Consider the following 19,221-nt stretch of genomic DNA (forward strand, 5'->3'; position numbering starts at 1 on the left):
TCCGTGATGGCATCCGAGGCATCCGACAGCGTTCCAACTTCTTCGAGAGTCAAGCCAGTGAATGGTCCTAACGCTGCCTTTGGGGACAGCATGGGTGGTCTTCGAGACTTGATCCGCTCCGTGGTCCGCGAGGAACTACATAAAATTCTTGGAACGGCACCACAGCCTACCGCAGGGACCATCGCGAGCATTGTATGAGAGGAGGTGCAGCAAGCCTTCAGGGCTTCGCCAGCCTATGATGATGCGGCCTTCAGGGCTTCGCCATCCTATGACGATGCGGCACCGGCGCTGCCCGAACTTGTGCCCAAAGCAAGACAAAAAGAACCAGCGTGGCGTTCACGTTGCGGAGCACTGCCCAACTGCACCCGCGTGATCCTCCTCTTCTTCTTCTTTTTCTCGACATCTCAGCGCGTGCTCACGCGACCTCCTTCGTCTCCGAGCGCTCGCGACCGCTGCGAGACTAGGAGTGCACGTGCTGGTGCGACTCGCATTGCGCCAGTGCATGTGGCAATATCATTGCAGACCACGAAAATGCACGATTTAGCGGGAAAATCAAAATTTTAACTTAAATGAATTCATTTCTCAGTGAAGAAAGAAGCATCGTTTGCATTCGGACAAGTGCTGGGGAAATCTTTCGATTACCACAAACTCGGGGTGGAACAGCTGCGCCATTTGCGCCATTGAGCGCCAAACATGTTTACCTGCACCATCCTGCGCCGAACTGTTCCTGTTGCACCAAACTCGTTTTTCAGCACCGCCCTGCGCCGCAGCACCACAGTTGAGCCGCGAGATACGACTGCCATGATGCCCCGTGCCCGAAAACTTGGCTGAAACATTGTGTTTTCGGCCTCATCAAGGCGGTTATTGTTTCAGTTTTATCAAGGCTATGAAAGTTGGCTTTGGCTTAGCGATAAGGCTGCAGGCTCTAAGTGCCTTCTCCCACCTTCTCCCACCTTCTCCGCCTTCTCTGTGCATTACTACGTTTCGCATTTGCGCAATTTCGTCTGCTGGTGTCGGCCGCTGCACCACAGTCAATAAAAAATGATTCAAAAGGAAATATTTTTGGGGCTTATCGCTAACAGATAGAATATTTTACAAGAAACATAGTTTATTAGAGGTAAATATAGTCGCCCATTTTTGACGATCCTGGCTTTGCTGCCCGCAACTTTTCGAAGTGGCATGTATTGAACAAACAGCTTCTTGGACGCTTTGCCCTCGCTCATTAAAGGTGTTGTGTCACCCAATTTTAAGTCTGTAAAAAGCCTGCTGTAGGCTTTCTCTGTATGCAAGGACCATCAACACGAAGTGCTGGGTACAGCAAGCGCTTAAAGGGGTCCTGAAATACCTTCCGCCGATGCGTGGATGTACATGTAACCAAATAAAGCAATGTATTAGCAATCTCCTCCCGCAAGAATTTTGTTAAAGGAGCACTGACACGAAAATTTTATGTTACACTTTTATTGCTTTTATCGATGCTTAATGGTCTGGCGAACCTGAAACAGCACTTCAAATACTTCAGTTCGCGATAGTTAATTACATTGAACGGCTTGAAAATCGTTTGTTTCAAATTCCCGCGCTTTCCTCCCGAACGGCGCATATGACAGCCTCCCGGTTTGACGTCACCGCTTGTGCGGACGTCACAGGCACCGGCTGGAGAGGGTGTTGCGCCCGCTCGCCGCTCGTGGGGTCGCGCGCGTGAAGTGACGTCACGAGTTTTTGGCGAGCCCTGCGCGTCACTTCTTTTTCCTCTCCTGAAGTGATGTCACGCTGATGTCCATTTGCTGAGTGCCGCTCCGCGCGCTGCTCCGTCGGCGCGACAAATGCGATCCAATTGAACTATATTCTTCGCGTCGCAGGGCGCTCATATTTCAGCCAGGGTATTCTGTTGAGTGAAGGAAGCGAACTGTGCAATAATATTAACGCCAAAAATTGGTGTCAGTGCTCCTTTAAAGCGATGAGTATTAGCTGAGAAATCGTAAATCAAAAACCGCGCATTATCGTAGCGCCGCGTTTCCTCCTCCTTTCAACTTACTTTCCGCTGTTGACGGCGAGCCAGCCTTCCCTCCCATGATGCTGCGCTCCTCGGCGGTGACGTACTTCCGCTATTGCGCTGCTCACTGCCGTCTGCTACGGGCAAGCTTTGTTGACACCATGAATCCCGCACTCCGCTCAAGGCTGGAAAAGCGAACGAAAAATCTGGCCGCATGTGTGCGGCGGCCTGGCCTTGCCCTTTCGCGGTGTACGTTGCTGCAGACTTTGCTATCGGCGGCACGTGCTTTTTATCGGCGGCGAACTCGCAGCCGCACGGGGAGGATCGTGCGCTCGCTCCCTTGGATGCACAGCGCACTGTTTATCCAAACAGCGCCGTATCAGATGTGGCCCCGCTGGTGCCGGGTCTTATTTTGTGGCGGTGGTAATTCCTGCCGGCGGCATGTAAAAAAGACATTTTAAACAGATGCAGAACCTGTGCACAATAATTGGGGCCCCTTCAGCTTGGGGCGACGCATGGTGGAGAGCGGCAACGTTGGCAAAACATGCTCCGCCGCGGCTGTGAGCTTTCTAGCGCTGGAGCGAGCGCCATTTCTTTGACAATATCAAACATCGGTTGCCCTGGCAACAAGGCACAAACTGCTCTAGAAGTCTGTTACGGTTGCGTGATCCCGGTTCAGCTTGGGGCCCCACCTTGCGGCAAATGGGCACTGCAGGCATACTACTCACTCCCATTTGAAGTGCGAGATGCGTTTGGCATTACAGGAGGCGATGGTGTGTGTGTTGTGGACGCTTTTGTTTCGTGATGAAATGCGACGTGCTTCTGCGGGTGGATAGTGCTTCCCATGGTCTGGATTATCTTTCTCGAGCGGCGTACGACTCGACCTCGCATGGGATGTGCGTGGCTAAAAGCCATCTCTGCTTGTGCGCCAGAGTTAAGTGACTTGCTGTTCGTCCCCGCAAACCACGCGCGAGGTGAGTGCCGAATTGGCGAGGGGCAGGAGGAGGCAACCCATCGTCTGTCAATCGCGGTTCGGACTTGCAACGCATGCTGTGACGTTGTGTTCGTTCGAAACGCATCTCTGGATTGTTTGCAAATTGAATAAAATGTATGCGTCAAACCCGGGCATTCGGCTCAGGGCGTTCTCAGCGATTGCAAGAAAGAAGTGCCACGGGGCTTCAATGCTTTCTTTATGGAACGCACTCAAGTAAAAGAATATCCATGTCGTGTTATGGCCCTGTTGCATTCAATACAAACGGTTATCCATGTCGTGTTATGGCCCTGTTGCATTCAATACAAATAGTTAAGCGTTTGTTTACACTTGTTTCGTTTGTCGTAAAATGTCCAAGCACTCCGGCACTCCGCTGGCAGATCAGCCGGCGAGCCGACGCTGTGCAGACGACTCATCTCTTTGCCGGAAGTGCGTGAAAAAGCCGCCCAATAGCAGGATGTCTAGCTCATGACGAACATCTGGGAATCGATGACGTAGACATGTGGAGATGGCGGCGTCCAAAAACATGAAGGGAAGGGTGAGAAAAAAGCGACAAACTTTGCAACAAAAGTGTGAGCTTTCCGCTGCGCGTAAAAGAGTAATACTTGGCACAGATGACCTTGACGACCCAATCTAATGATTGCGCTAGTCAATTTAGTGTGCTCAAAACGCCTTTCAGGGCCCCTTTAATGTAGATTTTAATTCGCTTCTAAAAAGTACCTAAAAGCTCTTGTGGAGATCGGGACCCATCGCTAGCGCCACTAACCATGACGTCAGTGAATTTCCAGCATAACAAAGTTTGTGACGTCATACCATGTTAGCGACTCGAGCGACGTCAACGTGAACTCCAGTTACCACAGTTTGTTTGGTGACTTTGGTCGCTTGGTCGTATCAGACACACTAGGCCGACACGACGGCGACGACGGCGAGTCGCCAAAACATCGGCCAACTGCCGAATTGCCAGACCGCGTTGTCACACTACGCTGACGGCGACACAAACACATCGGCTGATGGAAAGTCGCCGTAGTGTGACTGACTCGCCGACTGAAGACGCCAACAAAACCGGTCGCCTGACTGGTTGCCCGACGCATCGTCGGGAATCGACCGAGAAGCAAAAACTGCGCCCCGACAACATTCGTTCCGCAATGAACTCGGCTCTTTTTTGTTAGTTTCTGGAGTGTAATAAACTCAGTAAGGTCCATGAAGCCCATACAACTCAACACTAGCGCTAATGCGATCCGTATTTTGGCGTTCGACGCTTTGGCCGTGCTCTTCGGCGACGCTGCACCCCGACATGCGAGTGCGATCGGCTCGCCTGTAGAAAATATAAGGTCAGTTTCGTGCAGAAGAAGAGTTACGTAGGGTAATAAAGAGATCAGTATCGGCAAAGGTTTTTAACGTAAAACGTAAAACCAAAGTTTGCCAAGCACTATCCCTACAGTGCAAAATCGTAGTCGCAGCCGGGCACACTTATTTCTGCGAGCGCTTTCGTGAAGGAGCAGAGTTGATGGCGATAAGCTATTGCGGGGGCTTCGCGGAATCTTGCTGCGAAAGCGCTATTTAAAAAATTTTAGTTTACAAGCCAGGAATTCTGTAAACTAGCTAGTAAACACCGATGTACGCCTCCAAGGATGGGCCTCCATCTAGTACACCGGCTATTTCGCAGTGTGAAACCATTTGTTTAGTGGCGCAGTGGTCTCGCGCGTTGGGCTCCGCTCGGTCAACGTTGCGGGTTCAACTCGCGGCAGGGGAGCTTTTCTCTCTCTCTCTCTCTCTCTCTCTCTCTCTCTCTCTCTCTCTCTCTCTCTCTCTCTCTCTCTTTTTTTTTTTTTTAAGGGGCATGGTTTGCATATCTATGGTTTTCATTTGTCTGCATCTGAGGATGCAGACAAAGAGTCCTTGACGGAGCTGTCGCGGCTTGACATGATGAGTCGGCGGGTTTACTTCTGTGGTGAAGCACGTGTGTGCGGGAGCAGACGCCGCAGTAAAGTCGCAGCGCACCGCAGCGCCGCATGGTGGACACACGTGGCAGAGCGTCCTCGCAACACTGTGACGTCACTGCTTGAATCGGCGCCCAGAAACCGAAACCGAATCCTGTTCACATAAATCGTGCGATAATAAATTTTTTACTCAGAATATGTGCATGTGAGAGCATGTATCATGCTGTCTAATGAAATATAAAACGTTTGCAACAAAGAATGCACAAGCAACAAATTTGGTGGCACAACACCTTTAATTCGGGTCGCTTTTGTTGAGAGGTAATTACTAATTTTCGCCTGTGAACTTTGGGGTTTTGCTTACGGGGGTTGGTCCAACATTAATCATGCCTTCTAACACGTTCTAGTTACGTAGTCGTTCATCGACTCTCGCAGCCTTATGACGGAAGAGACTATGTTCAGCATCGCACGGGCTAAAACCGCTGTTTGGCTGAAAAAATGCAAGCAAACGCGTTGTTGTTTTACGGAATGCCACCATACATTTGCTAAAACACTGCCGTTTACAGGCCATGAAGCAAGGCCTGTTATCTGATCCCCTTTGAATCTGCGCGTGAGGTTTGACATTTGAACGGTGACAATAAGGCGCGCTCACTGGGGCCGAAGGTAAGGTAGATAACTCCGCATTTTGTAAACCTCTAGATATACCGTATTTATTCGAATCTAAGCCGATAGTTTTTTTGAAATACTGATATATCAAACTCCAGGGTCGGCTTAGATTCGAGGATTTTGAAATACGCGCCAATTTCCAAGTAAAGTGGCGCGCAGCTAGCGCCACCCAGAAAAGAAAGTATTGTAGCCATTACTAGACGAGCCAGTAGCCACTTAGGGCCATAGGCCGCCATTTTGAATTGTGCGGACCCTGTTCTGTGGGACAGTGGCCTGCGTGTGGTGTGGCGTTTGGTTTTGACAGCGCAAAAAGAAGCGGTGCCATTATAGTGCTGCTTTTAAAAGAAAAGTTGTTTTAGCTGCGGAGTTGTCGTCGAACGTTCAAGCCGGGCGGGACTTCGGCGTGGATGAAAAAAATGTCCATCGTTGGAGGACGCAACGGGAGAGGATTTTGCGTCCTCCAACGATCGCCCAGAAGTTGCCCGGTGATTTTGAAGAGAAACTGATTGAGTTCCAGCACCGCATCTTCATGTTCAATAAACATGTTTTCTTTTTGTGAACGCTGACCCTGCCTTTTTGTTCGGCCTACATTCGAGGTAAGTTTTTTTTTTTTTTTTTCGCGCCTTCGGACTTTCGGGGGTCGGCTTACAATCGGGGCCGGCCTAGATTCGAATAAATACGGTAGTACAAGAACTGTGTTCCCAGTTGGGGGCAGGTTATAGCGCACGGTAGAACACCTGAATATTCGATAGATAAAACCAAACTTGGATGGGGCTGGCCCAGCTGCCAACAGGGAGGAATCAGGCAGGCAACATAATGCTGTGAAATGGTGTTACATCTGCTCCAAATTGCATTTCTCACTGCTCCAAACCTTCTCGAAAAGGTCTTCCTGGCTGCTCCAAGCTTGCCACAGAAGGCACTATTGCCTGCTCTCAGGACTGATCCCAAACCCGTGTACCCTGTTCCACCCCTGCAAACTTGTATTTTGTCTTCATGGCTTCTTTGAGGATTTGGATCTGCTGGGAAATGGAAAGTAGTATTGGATTGTACAGCACCACAGTCGTTAATGTCGCTATAGCCACAAGCAGTTCTTGTGAGTTCTGTAACGACTTTCTGAAACTTTGTGGCCTTTTCTTGCGATAAAACAATGTTTTTGATAATACGAAACTGCATGGTTTAGACTCACTCAGCAAATAAGCCAGTGAGCCCAACGGAGGCATGTCAACATAAGCTTTCAGATACTGAGAAACCAAGCATGTTTAATTGTTCCAAGAACACCCAAATGCCTCCAGAAAAGACAAATGTCCCCAGCAAACATTGGAGCTTTAATTATTGGTGCCGCTCAAAGATATATTTTTTTTATAAATGCTCGTTACAACGTCGCAAAGTAAACTTAACGTTTCCTGCGCTACTAGTATTTGCAAGCTGTATTGCAAGACATGGCACAATTATGCCCCGTACAAGACTTGGTGCAGGCCAAACGGTAACTTTTTTTTTAAATCTCTCTCTTTTTATAGCGCAGCCAGTTTTTTTTTTTCTTCCCGTAACAAAACTGGCATGTGAGGAACGGCTATATGTGTAGACTAATTCATGGCATTCCAACTTTGTACGTGCAGAGGACAACAGGTTCTACCATCGTGGCCAGCAGCGATGGCAGGAGGACAACAGATTCCAGTATCAAAGCCAGCGACGATGGCACGACAACGGCTACCATCGGAGGGGGCAGGGCAGGGGTGGCTACGCGGAGCCGAGGGGCGTACGGAGCCAGGGTGACGCGGTACGGGGCCAATGCAGCGGTAGAGTTGAGATCTACGGAGAAGCTGACAAGGTCGATGACAGCCTATTCTTGGTTGCCATGCGTCACCACCAGGACACTTATCATGACAAAGAACCTGGAGACGCAAATGGTGAGTCGAGTGGTCGTCACCGCAAAACCCTTGTGCTGGCTGCCGGCCAACCAACAAGCCACTTTCAGCTAGGCACTGCAGGGTTATATCTCGCCAAGCTCGGTGAGAAGGGCAGAAAAACGTTATTTGCTGCCGCATAGAAGTGATCAAGCACTACGGTGATCAAGCACTACGGTGATAGGTACATTGTGAAGTCTATTCCACTCTAAAAGGATCTGCATGTGCACTTTACTGAAGCATCAAAGCTGCAAACAACACTTGATTTCAGCATTCGTGAACTTTAACGGGGCCGACTTGCGTAGAGCATAGACTCCAAGGCCGCAGCTTCCACTTTGGAGACAGATGATTTGTAAAGGAGCAAAAACACATGTGCTTTACGGAATTACAATTCCATGATCAGCAGATAGATTAAGATGCGCACCTTAACCGTTGTCCCGGAGCACTGAAGTTGCACAGAATCCAGCATACTTCCTCGAAATCTCTGATCTTTGCCTTATTCTTTTTTTATTTAATTTTGAGTGTTTTTTATGGGGCAGATTCAAGCTGTCGATGAATAGCTGGAACGAGTGGGGGGTAAAAAAAGAAAAGAAAAGAAAACAAAACAAAAAAACAAATGGCAGGCAGGAAAATGACCGTGTGCAGGCCTCACAGGCAGCCCTCAACTCACGCCAAGAACGCCTGCTATCCTGGTAGATGACGACCGAACTGATGATTAAAACCGAAACTTTATGAACTGAATTAGAATACACAAGGTGGTTACAATCAGCAAGTCCATGCCTTAAAAAGGCAGTGGTGTGCGACCAGCTGCCACACCCGGGTTCATAGTCCCAGCAGGGCGAGGGTTTGTCCCAGTGTTGTTTGCCGGTGGGGGGAAACACGCCAGATGGCGGCAGACAGTCGGAAGAAGGTGGTTTCGGTTTCGTTTTGAAGAATTCGGGTGCCCTTCGTAGCGATGGGCAGCACAGACCGGATGGTGAAATTTAAACAGAATTGTGGCATTATATGCGGGTTTTCGCATTACTGCGCTCTTCTGCTGCTTTGTGGTGACAAGAGTACATCCCAAGCATGTGCCACCCGTCGTGGACCCGGTGGAAGAATTTGAAATTGCCAAATTGGCAGTAGCCTGGAGCGACGCGTATCCGGTATCGCAAGTACTTATATGCACATTCACATTCCTTAGGTACGCCCGAGATGGGGGGTTTAGTGCCACTGTGTTTCGTAGCCAACTTTAATGGCCCACATCTGAAAGGACAAGCCAATTTTTGGGGTTTTTATGGTGCACACGAGCTTCATTTCGAACTGCTACCAATTTCAGTTGTGGCTTTATGCGCGCAATTAAAAATGATTAATTTGTGGCAATACGATCCCTGGCAGCGTAACCCAAGGTGCAAAAACAGATTTATGGTGTACCATCGTATGTCTTATTATGCTTATTGTGACGAACGTGTATACTTGCATTCAACCAAGGGTCAAAGTTCATGTGAAATGCGTACTAAGTTTTCAAATGAGGAAATTAACAAAGTGTTGTCCCATCTAGCTGGATCAATGATAAGGTTTATGCACAGTGCGGTGTTCTAACCAATGAGAGTGTGAAGTTGAGACACTTTAGGGCACATGGCACATAGTGAGAGAGCCTGTGGTCACAGTTCTGCCAGAGTTTTGTGATTGTTTGTGTTGTTATTTTTACTGAAAACTTCTTTTTCTTACTTTTTTTTTTTTTTTTTTTGCGGCAGGCAATTCAGGTTTGCAATTTATCTGTGCACTTTTGTGAGCAGAAGTCTTGATTCCATGCCAGCAGCATTTGAAGGGCAACGCATTTCCACCACATGAGTTTGGCTGTCCATGACTGTACACCTGCTTGCTTGCCTGTACTGTACGCCTGTTCATTTTCTCGCCCAAGCTGACATGCTCTTAGTCCGCAGAGAGACCGAATGGTTGTGGATGTGGAATCCAGACTTGCTCTGGACTGTTCACGTGTTAATATACCTGTAGTACATATTTAAAAAGCAAACATACTTTGGCCATTTTTTTTTTAAGTTCTTGGAAATAAAATTCATGTGCTAGAAGTCATAACTAGGGTTTTTCTATCTGGTTTAGGGCCTATTTTCAGAAAGTGCAAGAGGAGAATGGAAAATTTATTGCAACCTGTATATTTTGCCCGAACTGAAAAAACCCATTCAAGAGCCACTTTGCTTGTCAAATGTGGCCATGTAGTCGTATGCCCATGTGAAGAACTGGCCAGAAGAAATGGCAAGTCTAGGTATCCTGTGCTAGTTTACAGGCTCTTAAAGGGGCCCTAAATAGGCTGCCAAATGTTACGATTTTGCGTGCGCGGTCACTGGAGTACTATCCAAGGAACGTCATCCCGCAAAAATTGTTTAAATGCGTTAAGTATTAGCCGAGTTATCGCTCATTAAAAGGGGCCACCCATAAGGCCTGGGGCTCTCCTCCTCTAGCAGCTCCTCCTAAGCACTGTGGAAGCCGCGACGTCATCGACCCGGCGCAAGACCACCGAGAGAAACAGGGCAATCCATCACCCTCCTTGATGTACGTGCAGTCATTGGCTGCGCTAAGACCTGCGCGCGCTTTTTTTTTTAGCACTCGACGCGCATGCTCCGCCCACCAGATTCCGGTTGCACGGTGAGCGCTGTCGCTGTGGTTCGCGATCGCGGCGCCGCACTGGGCAGTGTCTCGTGCGTCATAGAGGCGCGTCAGAGCCGGAAAGAACTGCGTCAGAGCGCGCAAGTGTGGCGGCAAGGTATGGTTGGTGAGCCAGGGGAGGAAGTGAAATCTTTTTTTCGTGTTTGTGCGGCCCCTGCTTTACGCAGAGGTATAATATTTGGTACACGTTGTCGTGAAGGGGTACTCTAGCGATTGCGCGATTGAAATGGCGACATTCGGAAGCCTATTTAGGGCCCCTTTAAAGAACGAAAAACTCTCCCAGGCCACATACTGGTGGTGGATGGAGATTAACCACGAATGGACGGAAACCTTGTGTCAAGAATTCACAGTCATGCTCTGTTGTTGCCTGTTCACTTGGAAGTTTCGTTTTCTCATTTTGTGTGCCATTTTTCTTCCCTCCTCCTCAGCGCTTACTTGGCTTCACTGAGCAGCCAGGCCACAGTTTCTGCTCTTGCATTTGCGACTGTAGTCTCATTTTTGTGCAGCTCAAGTCTCAGCGGTGGACAACGGACAAGGCAGTAGCAGCGTTCGCTTGGGTGCCAATCGTTTCGGTGGTTCGGCAGGCGAGAGTAGCGAAGGAAGCGAAGATGACTCACCAGTCTGCGATATACAGCGTGCCGAGGAAAACCAGGGTACAGAAGTCTGCGCGAACGAAGAGGTTGCGCCCGACGACATGCTCATGTTCGTGGGGATGCCCACTGCAGAAGTCCAGAAAACTCCAATGGCTGCCGTGGGCGACGATAGCTTGCTGCTCATGGGTTCTGACGGAGGTCAGGAAGAATTTTAGATCACTCCGCTTGCTGAAGCCACTCCAGGAAGTCCAGGACTTCCACGAAGTGACTGGGGAACTCGACCCATCGAAAGCAAGCATGAGGGAACATCCTTCCGCCCAGTAGACATGCGCTTCCACAAATACCCTGCTTAACCAGACAGCGTGAAAAGTTTCTCATTTGCTAGTCAGTCATTAATCTCGCATCACATTTGATTGTTATTTTTATGGTGGCTCGGGTCATTGGCGGTGCTTCTCATGTTGTTGCTACAAGTGCCGGCGTGTCACATATTTGATACTGACTTAAGCATTCATTACGTACTGTAACTGCCAATTCCTTCACAAGACATGTTAACGGGGTTTTGAAGCATTCGGTTTATCTTACTCGTGCAATATGTCATTCCGGTTGCAAAACAATGACTTTTCCATGCGACATGTATTCTTCAAACCAATTATTGGAAAACGTGTTGCTACTTGTTAATAAAAGGCGTTGGATTTTGTTTTCAAGTCTTTTGTTTTTCTCTATGCTTATGTACACTAAAAGGTTCAATTAAAGCTACTGCTGCTAGCCAGCAGGCTAGTCCCAGTGGTTTAACTACGAGGAATGGTACCTTAATCACAATTAAAAAAGAAAACATGCTTTGCACCAGATGCACTGCACAAGTAGTTGTGTGGTCTTGAACATGCTAAACTGTAATGTAGTGCTGAACTGCGCTGAAGTAGAACTGTACTGATTTATTTTTCATGGGACCACAAAACAAAGAAACGTAAGAGCCAGTAAACTGGAAAAACTGAGAAGTGTCAGCAGTGGTGAACTGCACAGGACTGAAAAAGGTAAGTGCAGAAGACCCCAGAAACTGAACTAGCGAAAAACTGGGTGTTTACCAGGCTTGTGCTTCACATAATCAAAACTTCATCCTCAAAAAAAAAAAAAAAAAAAAGGAAAAACTAAACGGTTTCATGGCTAACTTGTCATCCAGAGTTATGGACGGGGATTCACGTTGGCTTGCCTGCTGTTTGCTAGGCTGTTCCTTGTCACTGCTCTTGTCATTGCATTTCTTGCTGCGTTTGCACAGAGTGCAGATAATGGCACCATTCGACATTTCAACAGGAAACGCTCGGCAATATGCCTTCAGTACACCCTTTTCATATCACTAACTTCTGGGCCGGCAGCTATTTAAGAGAAACCCTTATGGCCACAACTATAAAGCCACTCATAAATTGTGTAACACGTGTTTGGGATTGTAAGTTTTCTGTTGACTCGAAGAATACTTGTACAAAGCTACATCTTTTGTTACATTTCAAAACTGTTGTCAGTACAGTACTGCAGTTTTAGAATGCTTGGTTACTGAGAGATACTAAATGTGTTGAACCAAATAAATGTAGGAATATTAATCAGACTGAGAACATCACAATAGTGGACATTTCTAGCACAGGTCATAAATGCTCGAAATCATTTCTTACACGTGCGAGTATGTGCCCCCACATTGAAGATTTTCATCGTGATCCGTGTAAATGTGAAGCCTGTTGACCATGACTGCATATGCCATCGTAAAATTAAATGTGCGAGTGTTTCAAGCCATCGGCAGCAGCCATGAAAGAGCATCGCTAAGCAACATCGTTGCGTTTGAGTGTGAAGCCTCTTGGTCAAGGTCGTAAAGTGAGAACATGTTGCGCGAGTAAGATGCATTGCTGCTAATTGTAGGTGGGAGTGTCCAAAGCTCATTGTCTGTCATCATGCATAATCAAGTGTAACTTCCGGAGAAAGAAAAAAAAAAAATGACTGCTAGGTCGCTTCTCATATAGTCAGTGTTGATAATGTTGCCACAGGGCATTGAAAAGGTTGAAATAGCAAACTAAGTGGTTATGGGGGCGTTAACCACAGTTAAAAGAAAAGGAGATTCTGCAAGGGTTTCTGGTAAAAGAACAGGACGAGGCGTGCTCATTGCGTAATTCATTATGCGTGCTAGCGGCGGCTCAGCCTGTTCTCATAAATACTGCGAATACATTTTTCCACGACATCCTTGCCTCATAACTAGTAAAAGCTTGTTAATTCGAACTTCAATAATTCAAACTTATGGATAATTGGACCTGCCCAGTCTGGTGCGGCCAAGTCTCCATAGAATTCTTATAAAGCAGCCCGTTAATTCGAACACGAGTAGGTTCCACCAAGGTTGATTTGAACTATGACCCGCCTTGCCGGCAACTTGGAGCCTGGCCAACGGCTAGAGAAACGCACTGTGTGCCTACACATAAGAATACATTGAATGGAGGAGAAAAAAATAGAATAAAACCATCTAAATCCTGCATGGCGGGCATTTTTAAAGCCGCATTTCTTGTGAACTCGGTCGATAAGGATGCAAGCACTGAGGTGTGCGTGGCGCTATGGCAGACAAGGGCATGAAATCACAGGTCAGAAGTGCAGAACTTCTCACTTCTAATGACGAAAAAAAAAGACAAGGATGGAGCCTATTGCGGCTGGCCTCTCAGAAGTTGGGGCCAGATGAAATGCTGCCCATCTCTTCAGTTTTGAAGGCGAAGATGAGTCTTTCCGCTGCATTCATTTGTCAGAGCAAGAAGTGCTGACTGTTGCCTTTAGAAACAAAAGGCAGGTTGCAATCACGGGCTCTTTGAAGCACCATGTTTTGAAGCATTATTGGGAAGCACTAAGGCTTCCCAATTGCAGATGTACTGTCTTTATTCACTTTCTTTGGTTCAAAGTTTTATTAATTCGAACTGAGAAGGCGTCCCCTTTGGGGTTCGAATTAACGAGCTCTTACTGTATACTCATAAAGTGTATTGAATCCTTTGTGGTCTGTGTGTTTTTGGCACGGCCTACAAAGGAAGGAAGGAAGGAAGGAACAGTACAGAAAGGCAGGGAGGCTCACCAGGGAACTGTCCGGTTGGCGGCCTAGAAATTTTTGATGAAGACTGTACATGTGCATAAAATGTAAATCTTAAACTATCACAGCATTTCTCCGGATATGTAATATACACCCAGAAACAGATTTAGGAAATCGCGTTGTTTTGGGGATGTAATATTAAGAGGCATGTCTGCATGTACCACGCGATAAAACACATAAAAGGTTGGCGCTTGTTTTATTCAACATCAAAATGGCACAAATTCTCGATAAATTCTGTTATATAAAATCATCCAAAATGTAGCGTAGAAAAATAAGAAAATGCAGAGCTCGCAGGCCTAAATGCCAGTGCAGGTGAGGATCTTATTATCAACTTGTTGCCTGTGCACAAGCACAGGCAGAGATGATTGAATGCCCCAGTAAAGGTGAGGGTACGTATTATAGAAATACAAAAATAAAAACAAACAATGGTCGGCTTCATGCGGAAACAATATCAGAGGAGCAACACGCAATATTTACATATCGTACATGTGACACAATCTTGTTTACCTGCCCACACCCACTGTGTGTGGGCAAGAAACGTGCGAGTCTTTACGAAAGCTCGGGCACGAAGTTAGGGTGGACGACCAGGATGGGGTTGTCGTCTTCCTCTGCGTCTGCGTCGGAGCCCTTGAGTCCGCCCTTGGGGGACAATGCGATCAGAATGTGGTCCTGCCGGCACAAAAAAATTCAACGATTAGTGCCGCCGTTATACTACTACGATTCTTCAACAAGAAGCTGCTATTAGGAAGCCACTGTAGTTACACAAAGGTGATTTATGCTTAGAGCGATTGCACAGGCAGCAGCAAACCTTGAACCAGTTTTTTAGGAGAGAAAGAGGCGAGACAGCGGATGACTGACTTATTTTAGCAGTGATCCTGCTGATATTCGCTTCCCCTGCTTCAATAACTTCTCTGAGTAAGCTTGCTTGAAGAGTGCACCACTCGAGCGTCTTTTTGCCATCAGCCAAATAGCAAAGGTATGGTCAGAGACTGAACAGCAATAAAAGACCAAACCTTCTCTGTTCAATTACGAAGTATTCGGTTAGATTTAGAACCATTCAAACAAAACTATTATTTTCTTCGAAGGTGAAGGCGAAAATCACTCTTCACACAGGCCTACATATTTGATTCAAGAGGTGTTCTGTTACAGCAAGGGCAAAGCTATAAATTACAAAGTTGCCCCAAAAAATGTGTTGCAAAACGTTACACGCTGTGCTTATGAAACACCAGTAGGGCTCCAGTGGCCAGTGATGAGAGCCCGTGGAATCGCACTTACGCGGTGGACCAGTCGGTCGATGACCTTCTCGACGACGGTCTTACGCTGGATGAGCTCCTCCTGGCTCTCGATCTCGCTCTCTACCTCCTTGAGGTACCAGTTGATGAGGTCCATGCGCTTGACGCCCCCCTCCTCTTCGGCAGCCGCCCCTTCTTTTCCCTCCGCAGCTGTCACAAACAAGACGTTGTTTAGTTAGCTTATCTCTCAAATTAATCGGTAAACTATAGAACATGATGACAAGTGACGGTGGATCAGTGATCCAGTTCCTAACTACTGAAGAATGCCGACCAGTTGAAATTCAAGACAGTGCCGGCCGCATGTGGTGACAAATCTATCTTTCCAACAACAGCTGCACGGATGAACAATTTACACAGGGCTGTTATTAAGACCAAGCAACCCTGGCAAGCTGCTTTTGCCCATTGTTCACTGTTTTCCCGGCAACTTTCATTCACACGTGGCAACCATTGCTCCGCATGCATTAGCTCTGAAATAGCATTCGGTTCTGCATCATTACGAGCTCATACTCCCGGTGCAGAATTCTGAGTTTGTCCATTTCAGTCGTGACGAGGCCTCTCACCAATGACGCGTGCAGAAACCAACGCCTCGCCTCGGTTGCGCTGCATCACATCCGGGTCATGTGCTATTTTTCCAATCGGGGCTTGCTCGAAACAGACGTGAAATGGACACCACCCCTCATTTGTTCCCACATGAATTTCACTTGCTTGCACTCCTAAGAATGCTTTGAAAAGACGATCCTACACTGATACAGACGTCGTAGATGCGGTGACCAAGTGGCTCAAGGTGCAACCACTGTCTTCCATTGCAAATGGCATCCACAGCCTATCCAAGCTTGCACTGCAGAGCCAAATAGGCGAATTTGCGTGTACAGCCATAGAAAAACAACCACTTCAACATGCTGGCACAGTACGGGCAAGTCCCTGTTGTAAGCGGAAAGCGCAATACAATGGAGCAGCGATATTCTGTGCCAAGATAGGAGGTACAAGCTTGCCACTTCCAAAGCAATGCACAACGATAATTAAACTTGTTCATATGCTGCCCTTTACCTCTAAACTAAGCTGAAACTTACCAAAACAACTTTATTTACAAAAATAATGGGCAGAATTGAGCTAAGAGAACAATTTAGAAAAAAAAAATCAATCTTGGGGAAAAAAATATTGGCATCGCTAGGGCTCGAACCCAAATTGTTCGACTGTTCATTCCAAAACTTGTGACTCTACTGCTAGGCTACTGAGGCAGAAGAATGGAGGTATTATAGCGGCTGCATAAAATAGAAGGGGTGTTCCAAGCAAACTATGGTGCAGAAGGTGCACAGGAAATGCCAGGCTTGTACCAACAAGGAAACGGAATCTCGTGTCGGAGCCCCGTCCATCGACCAACCCACCTTCGAGGCGGCTCTCCTCCCGCAGCAGGTGCAACACGAGCAGGTTGGCCGTCTTCTTGTACTCCTCGTAGGACAGCGTCAGGGCCTTCTGCTGGGCGGCCGTGAGCGCCGGCTTCTTCTTGGCCTCCTCCTCGTCCTTCTTCTTCTTCTTGGGCCGGATGATGGCGCTGACGTCGTCGCCTTCGACGCCGTTGACGGGCGGAGGCTCGTCCACCTCCATGGCGTCCTCCTCTGGTGCGTTGTTGTCCGGGGCCATGCCTTCTTCCTCTTCATCTTCCTCCTCTTCCTCGTAGAGATGGATGTCGGGCTGCTCGACACGGATGATGGACTTGTTGAGGAGTCGGTACGCCTCCTTGACGTGCTTCGGGAGAACCTGTAAGTGACGACAGGAATGCTTGACACACGTCACTTGCCAGCCACATTTCTGCACTGTGGCTGTCAGTGGGCTGATAACTTGCTCTCAGGTGACATACGGCTAACTGGTTGGTCAGCTGAGTTGGTGGAGTGATTGCTTTAGGTACGGGTACAAGCGTGGCAAGGGGCGGCAGAAAGTTTGGTGGGCAGATGAGATCAAGAAGATTGTGGGGATAAATTAGTCGCAGTTAGCACAGGACTGAGATACCGTATTTATTCGAATCTAAGCCGATAGTTTTTTTGAAATACTGATATATCAAACTCCAGGGTCGGCTTAGATTCGAGGATTTTGAAATACGCGCCAATTTCCAAGTAAAGTGGCGCGCAGCTAGCGCCACCCAGAAAAGAAAGTATTGTAGCCATTACTAGACGAGCCAGTAGCCACGGGCCATAGGCCGCCATTTTGAATTGTGCGGACCCTGTTCCAACGTTGCCCTGTTCTGTGGGACAGTGGCCTGCGTGCGGTGTGGCGGTTGGTTTTGATAGCGCAAAAAGAAGCGGTGCCATTATAGTGCCGCTTTTAAAAGAAAAGTTGTTTTAGCTGCGGAGTTGTCGTCGAACGTTCAAGCCGGGCGGGACTTCGGCGTGGATGAAAAAAAATGTCCGTCGTTGGAGGACGCAACAGGAGAGGATTTTGCGTCCTCCAACGATCGCCCAGAAGTTGCCCGGTGATTTTGAAGAGAAACTGATTGAGTTCCAGCACCGCATCTTCATGTTCAATAAACGTGTTTTCTTTTTGTGAACGCTGACCCTGCCTTTTTGTTCGGCCTACATTCGAGGTAAGTTTTTTTTTTTCGCGCCTTCGGACTTTCGGGGGTCGGCTTAGAATCGGGGCCGGCCTAGATTCGAATAAATACGGTAATTGGAGATCTATGGGAGAGGCCTTTGCCGTGCGGTGGGTGTAGACAGGCTGCTGCTGTGCAATAAATACATACATACATACACAGGGTTCGTACAGGCTTCAAAAGCAAAAATTCAAGGGTTTTGAAGGACTTTCAAGGACCAGAAAACACATTTCCAAGTCCCCCATCTAATGTTTTATCTTGGATTATTTACAACGTTTTCAACACAATGCAAAATTCCGTTATTGCCCAATTCCTAAGCACATTAGTGCACATTTAGATAGGCGCTAACGGGTTCGTGAATGCTCCCCCAGCTTTATTTTTTTATTTCATGGCTGGTATTTACAGGTTTTTCTTTTTTCTTTGTGTTTTTCTGAGGCTGTTTGATTTCAAAACTTAGTTCATGTTGCCTGCATTTCCTGTTTTGTCAGCAAGAGCATCAGCTGGAGCAAGTGTTGCTTCAAGGCAGGATGAACTATGTGCACGTCCACCATTTGCACGTAAAAGCAAACGTAGATGGAGCGTATGAGGCACAGAATAGATGGAAGATGCAAGATAGAGAACAGAAGCTGGCTTTCCCTGGATTGTATCGTGATATGGATTGGATTGACAAGTGCCTGCTCCCAATGTTGCCTTGTAATAATGAAAATTCACCAAACTTGTAATTTCACGCAAAACACTGAAGCTTGATTGTTACAATGTTTCTTTACATTTGTTAACACCTAAAATCCATGAAAAACACTTTAAATTCTTTTGAAAAGGCAGGGCCATTGATTCTCTTTGGAAAAATCAAGGGTATTCAAGGACCATTTAAAAATTCCAGGACTTTCCAGGCCTTGAAATTGACACTTCTAAATTCAAGGGTTTTCAAGGTTTTCAAGGACCTGTGCGAACCTTGCATACATGATGACAAGTTTGATTACCAGACTAGTCAAGCGCTTCTTCCACTGTACATTTCTTGTGAAAGCTGCTTGCTTTTGAAATCCCATGTCTGGATTTGATAATTTGGAATTTTTTCTTTCACAGCAGTGTCTCGGTACAACTCAAGCATGCTATTGACAGCCCCTTAAAAAAATAACAGTCCTGAAACTATTTCTCAGTTGGTTTCTCCAAGCTGGAATGTATTCGGGAAATGCAGGAGGGCTCATAGATTCATCAAGTTATTTCGTTGCTCAATGTCACTGACAAATGGCACCCAATGTTGTTTTGGCAGCATTGTTTACATTTAAAACATGAAAGTTGGACTTCTAAACTAAACATTTTAACACAAAGTTCACTAATTGTTAGTGACTAAAGTCACTCCCACAGCCGATGGGGACAGCTTAACTCTTGTAGCAAAGAACTAGAATAGTTGCAGGAAGTTTAATGAAAACAATAATAAAAAAGGATGGTAATTGGAATGAGAACAACAGTAATGCACCTCTACTAATACTTATTGCTTGT

At 47.1% G+C, this 19,221-nt stretch overlaps 2 protein-coding genes across 2 annotated transcripts in view; one reads left to right on the top strand and one right to left on the bottom strand.

Moving 5' to 3' along the window:
• Nucleotides 1-11,378, top strand: part of LOC144178918 (piRNA biogenesis protein EXD1-like) — a 35,451-nt gene extending 24,073 nt beyond the window's left edge. The window contains exons 12-13 of the mRNA XM_077707066.1: nucleotides 7,201-7,491; nucleotides 10,659-11,378. Coding sequence (XP_077563192.1) covers nucleotides 7,201-7,491; nucleotides 10,659-10,960 — 593 coding nt within the window. The 3' untranslated portion in view covers nucleotides 10,961-11,378. The remainder of the gene's footprint in view (nucleotides 1-7,200; nucleotides 7,492-10,658) is intronic.
• A 2,646-nt stretch (nucleotides 11,379-14,024) lies between these two features.
• The window catches only part of Mcm6 (minichromosome maintenance 6), a 32,788-nt gene continuing 27,591 nt past the window's right edge, over nucleotides 14,025-19,221 (bottom strand). The window contains exons 15-17 of the mRNA XM_077707067.1: nucleotides 16,523-16,895; nucleotides 15,121-15,287; nucleotides 14,025-14,514 (exon numbers count right to left, since the gene is read on the bottom strand). Of these exons, the coding sequence (XP_077563193.1) occupies nucleotides 14,395-14,514; nucleotides 15,121-15,287; nucleotides 16,523-16,895 (660 nt within the window). The 3' untranslated portion in view covers nucleotides 14,025-14,394. The remainder of the gene's footprint in view (nucleotides 14,515-15,120; nucleotides 15,288-16,522; nucleotides 16,896-19,221) is intronic.

The sequence above is a fragment of the Haemaphysalis longicornis genome, unplaced genomic scaffold, assembly GCF_048455015.1.
Source record: "Haemaphysalis longicornis isolate Haplotype H1 unplaced genomic scaffold, Haemaphysalis longicornis Haplotype H1 scaffold_4, whole genome shotgun sequence".
NCBI lineage: Eukaryota > Metazoa > Arthropoda > Arachnida > Ixodida > Ixodidae > Haemaphysalis > Haemaphysalis longicornis.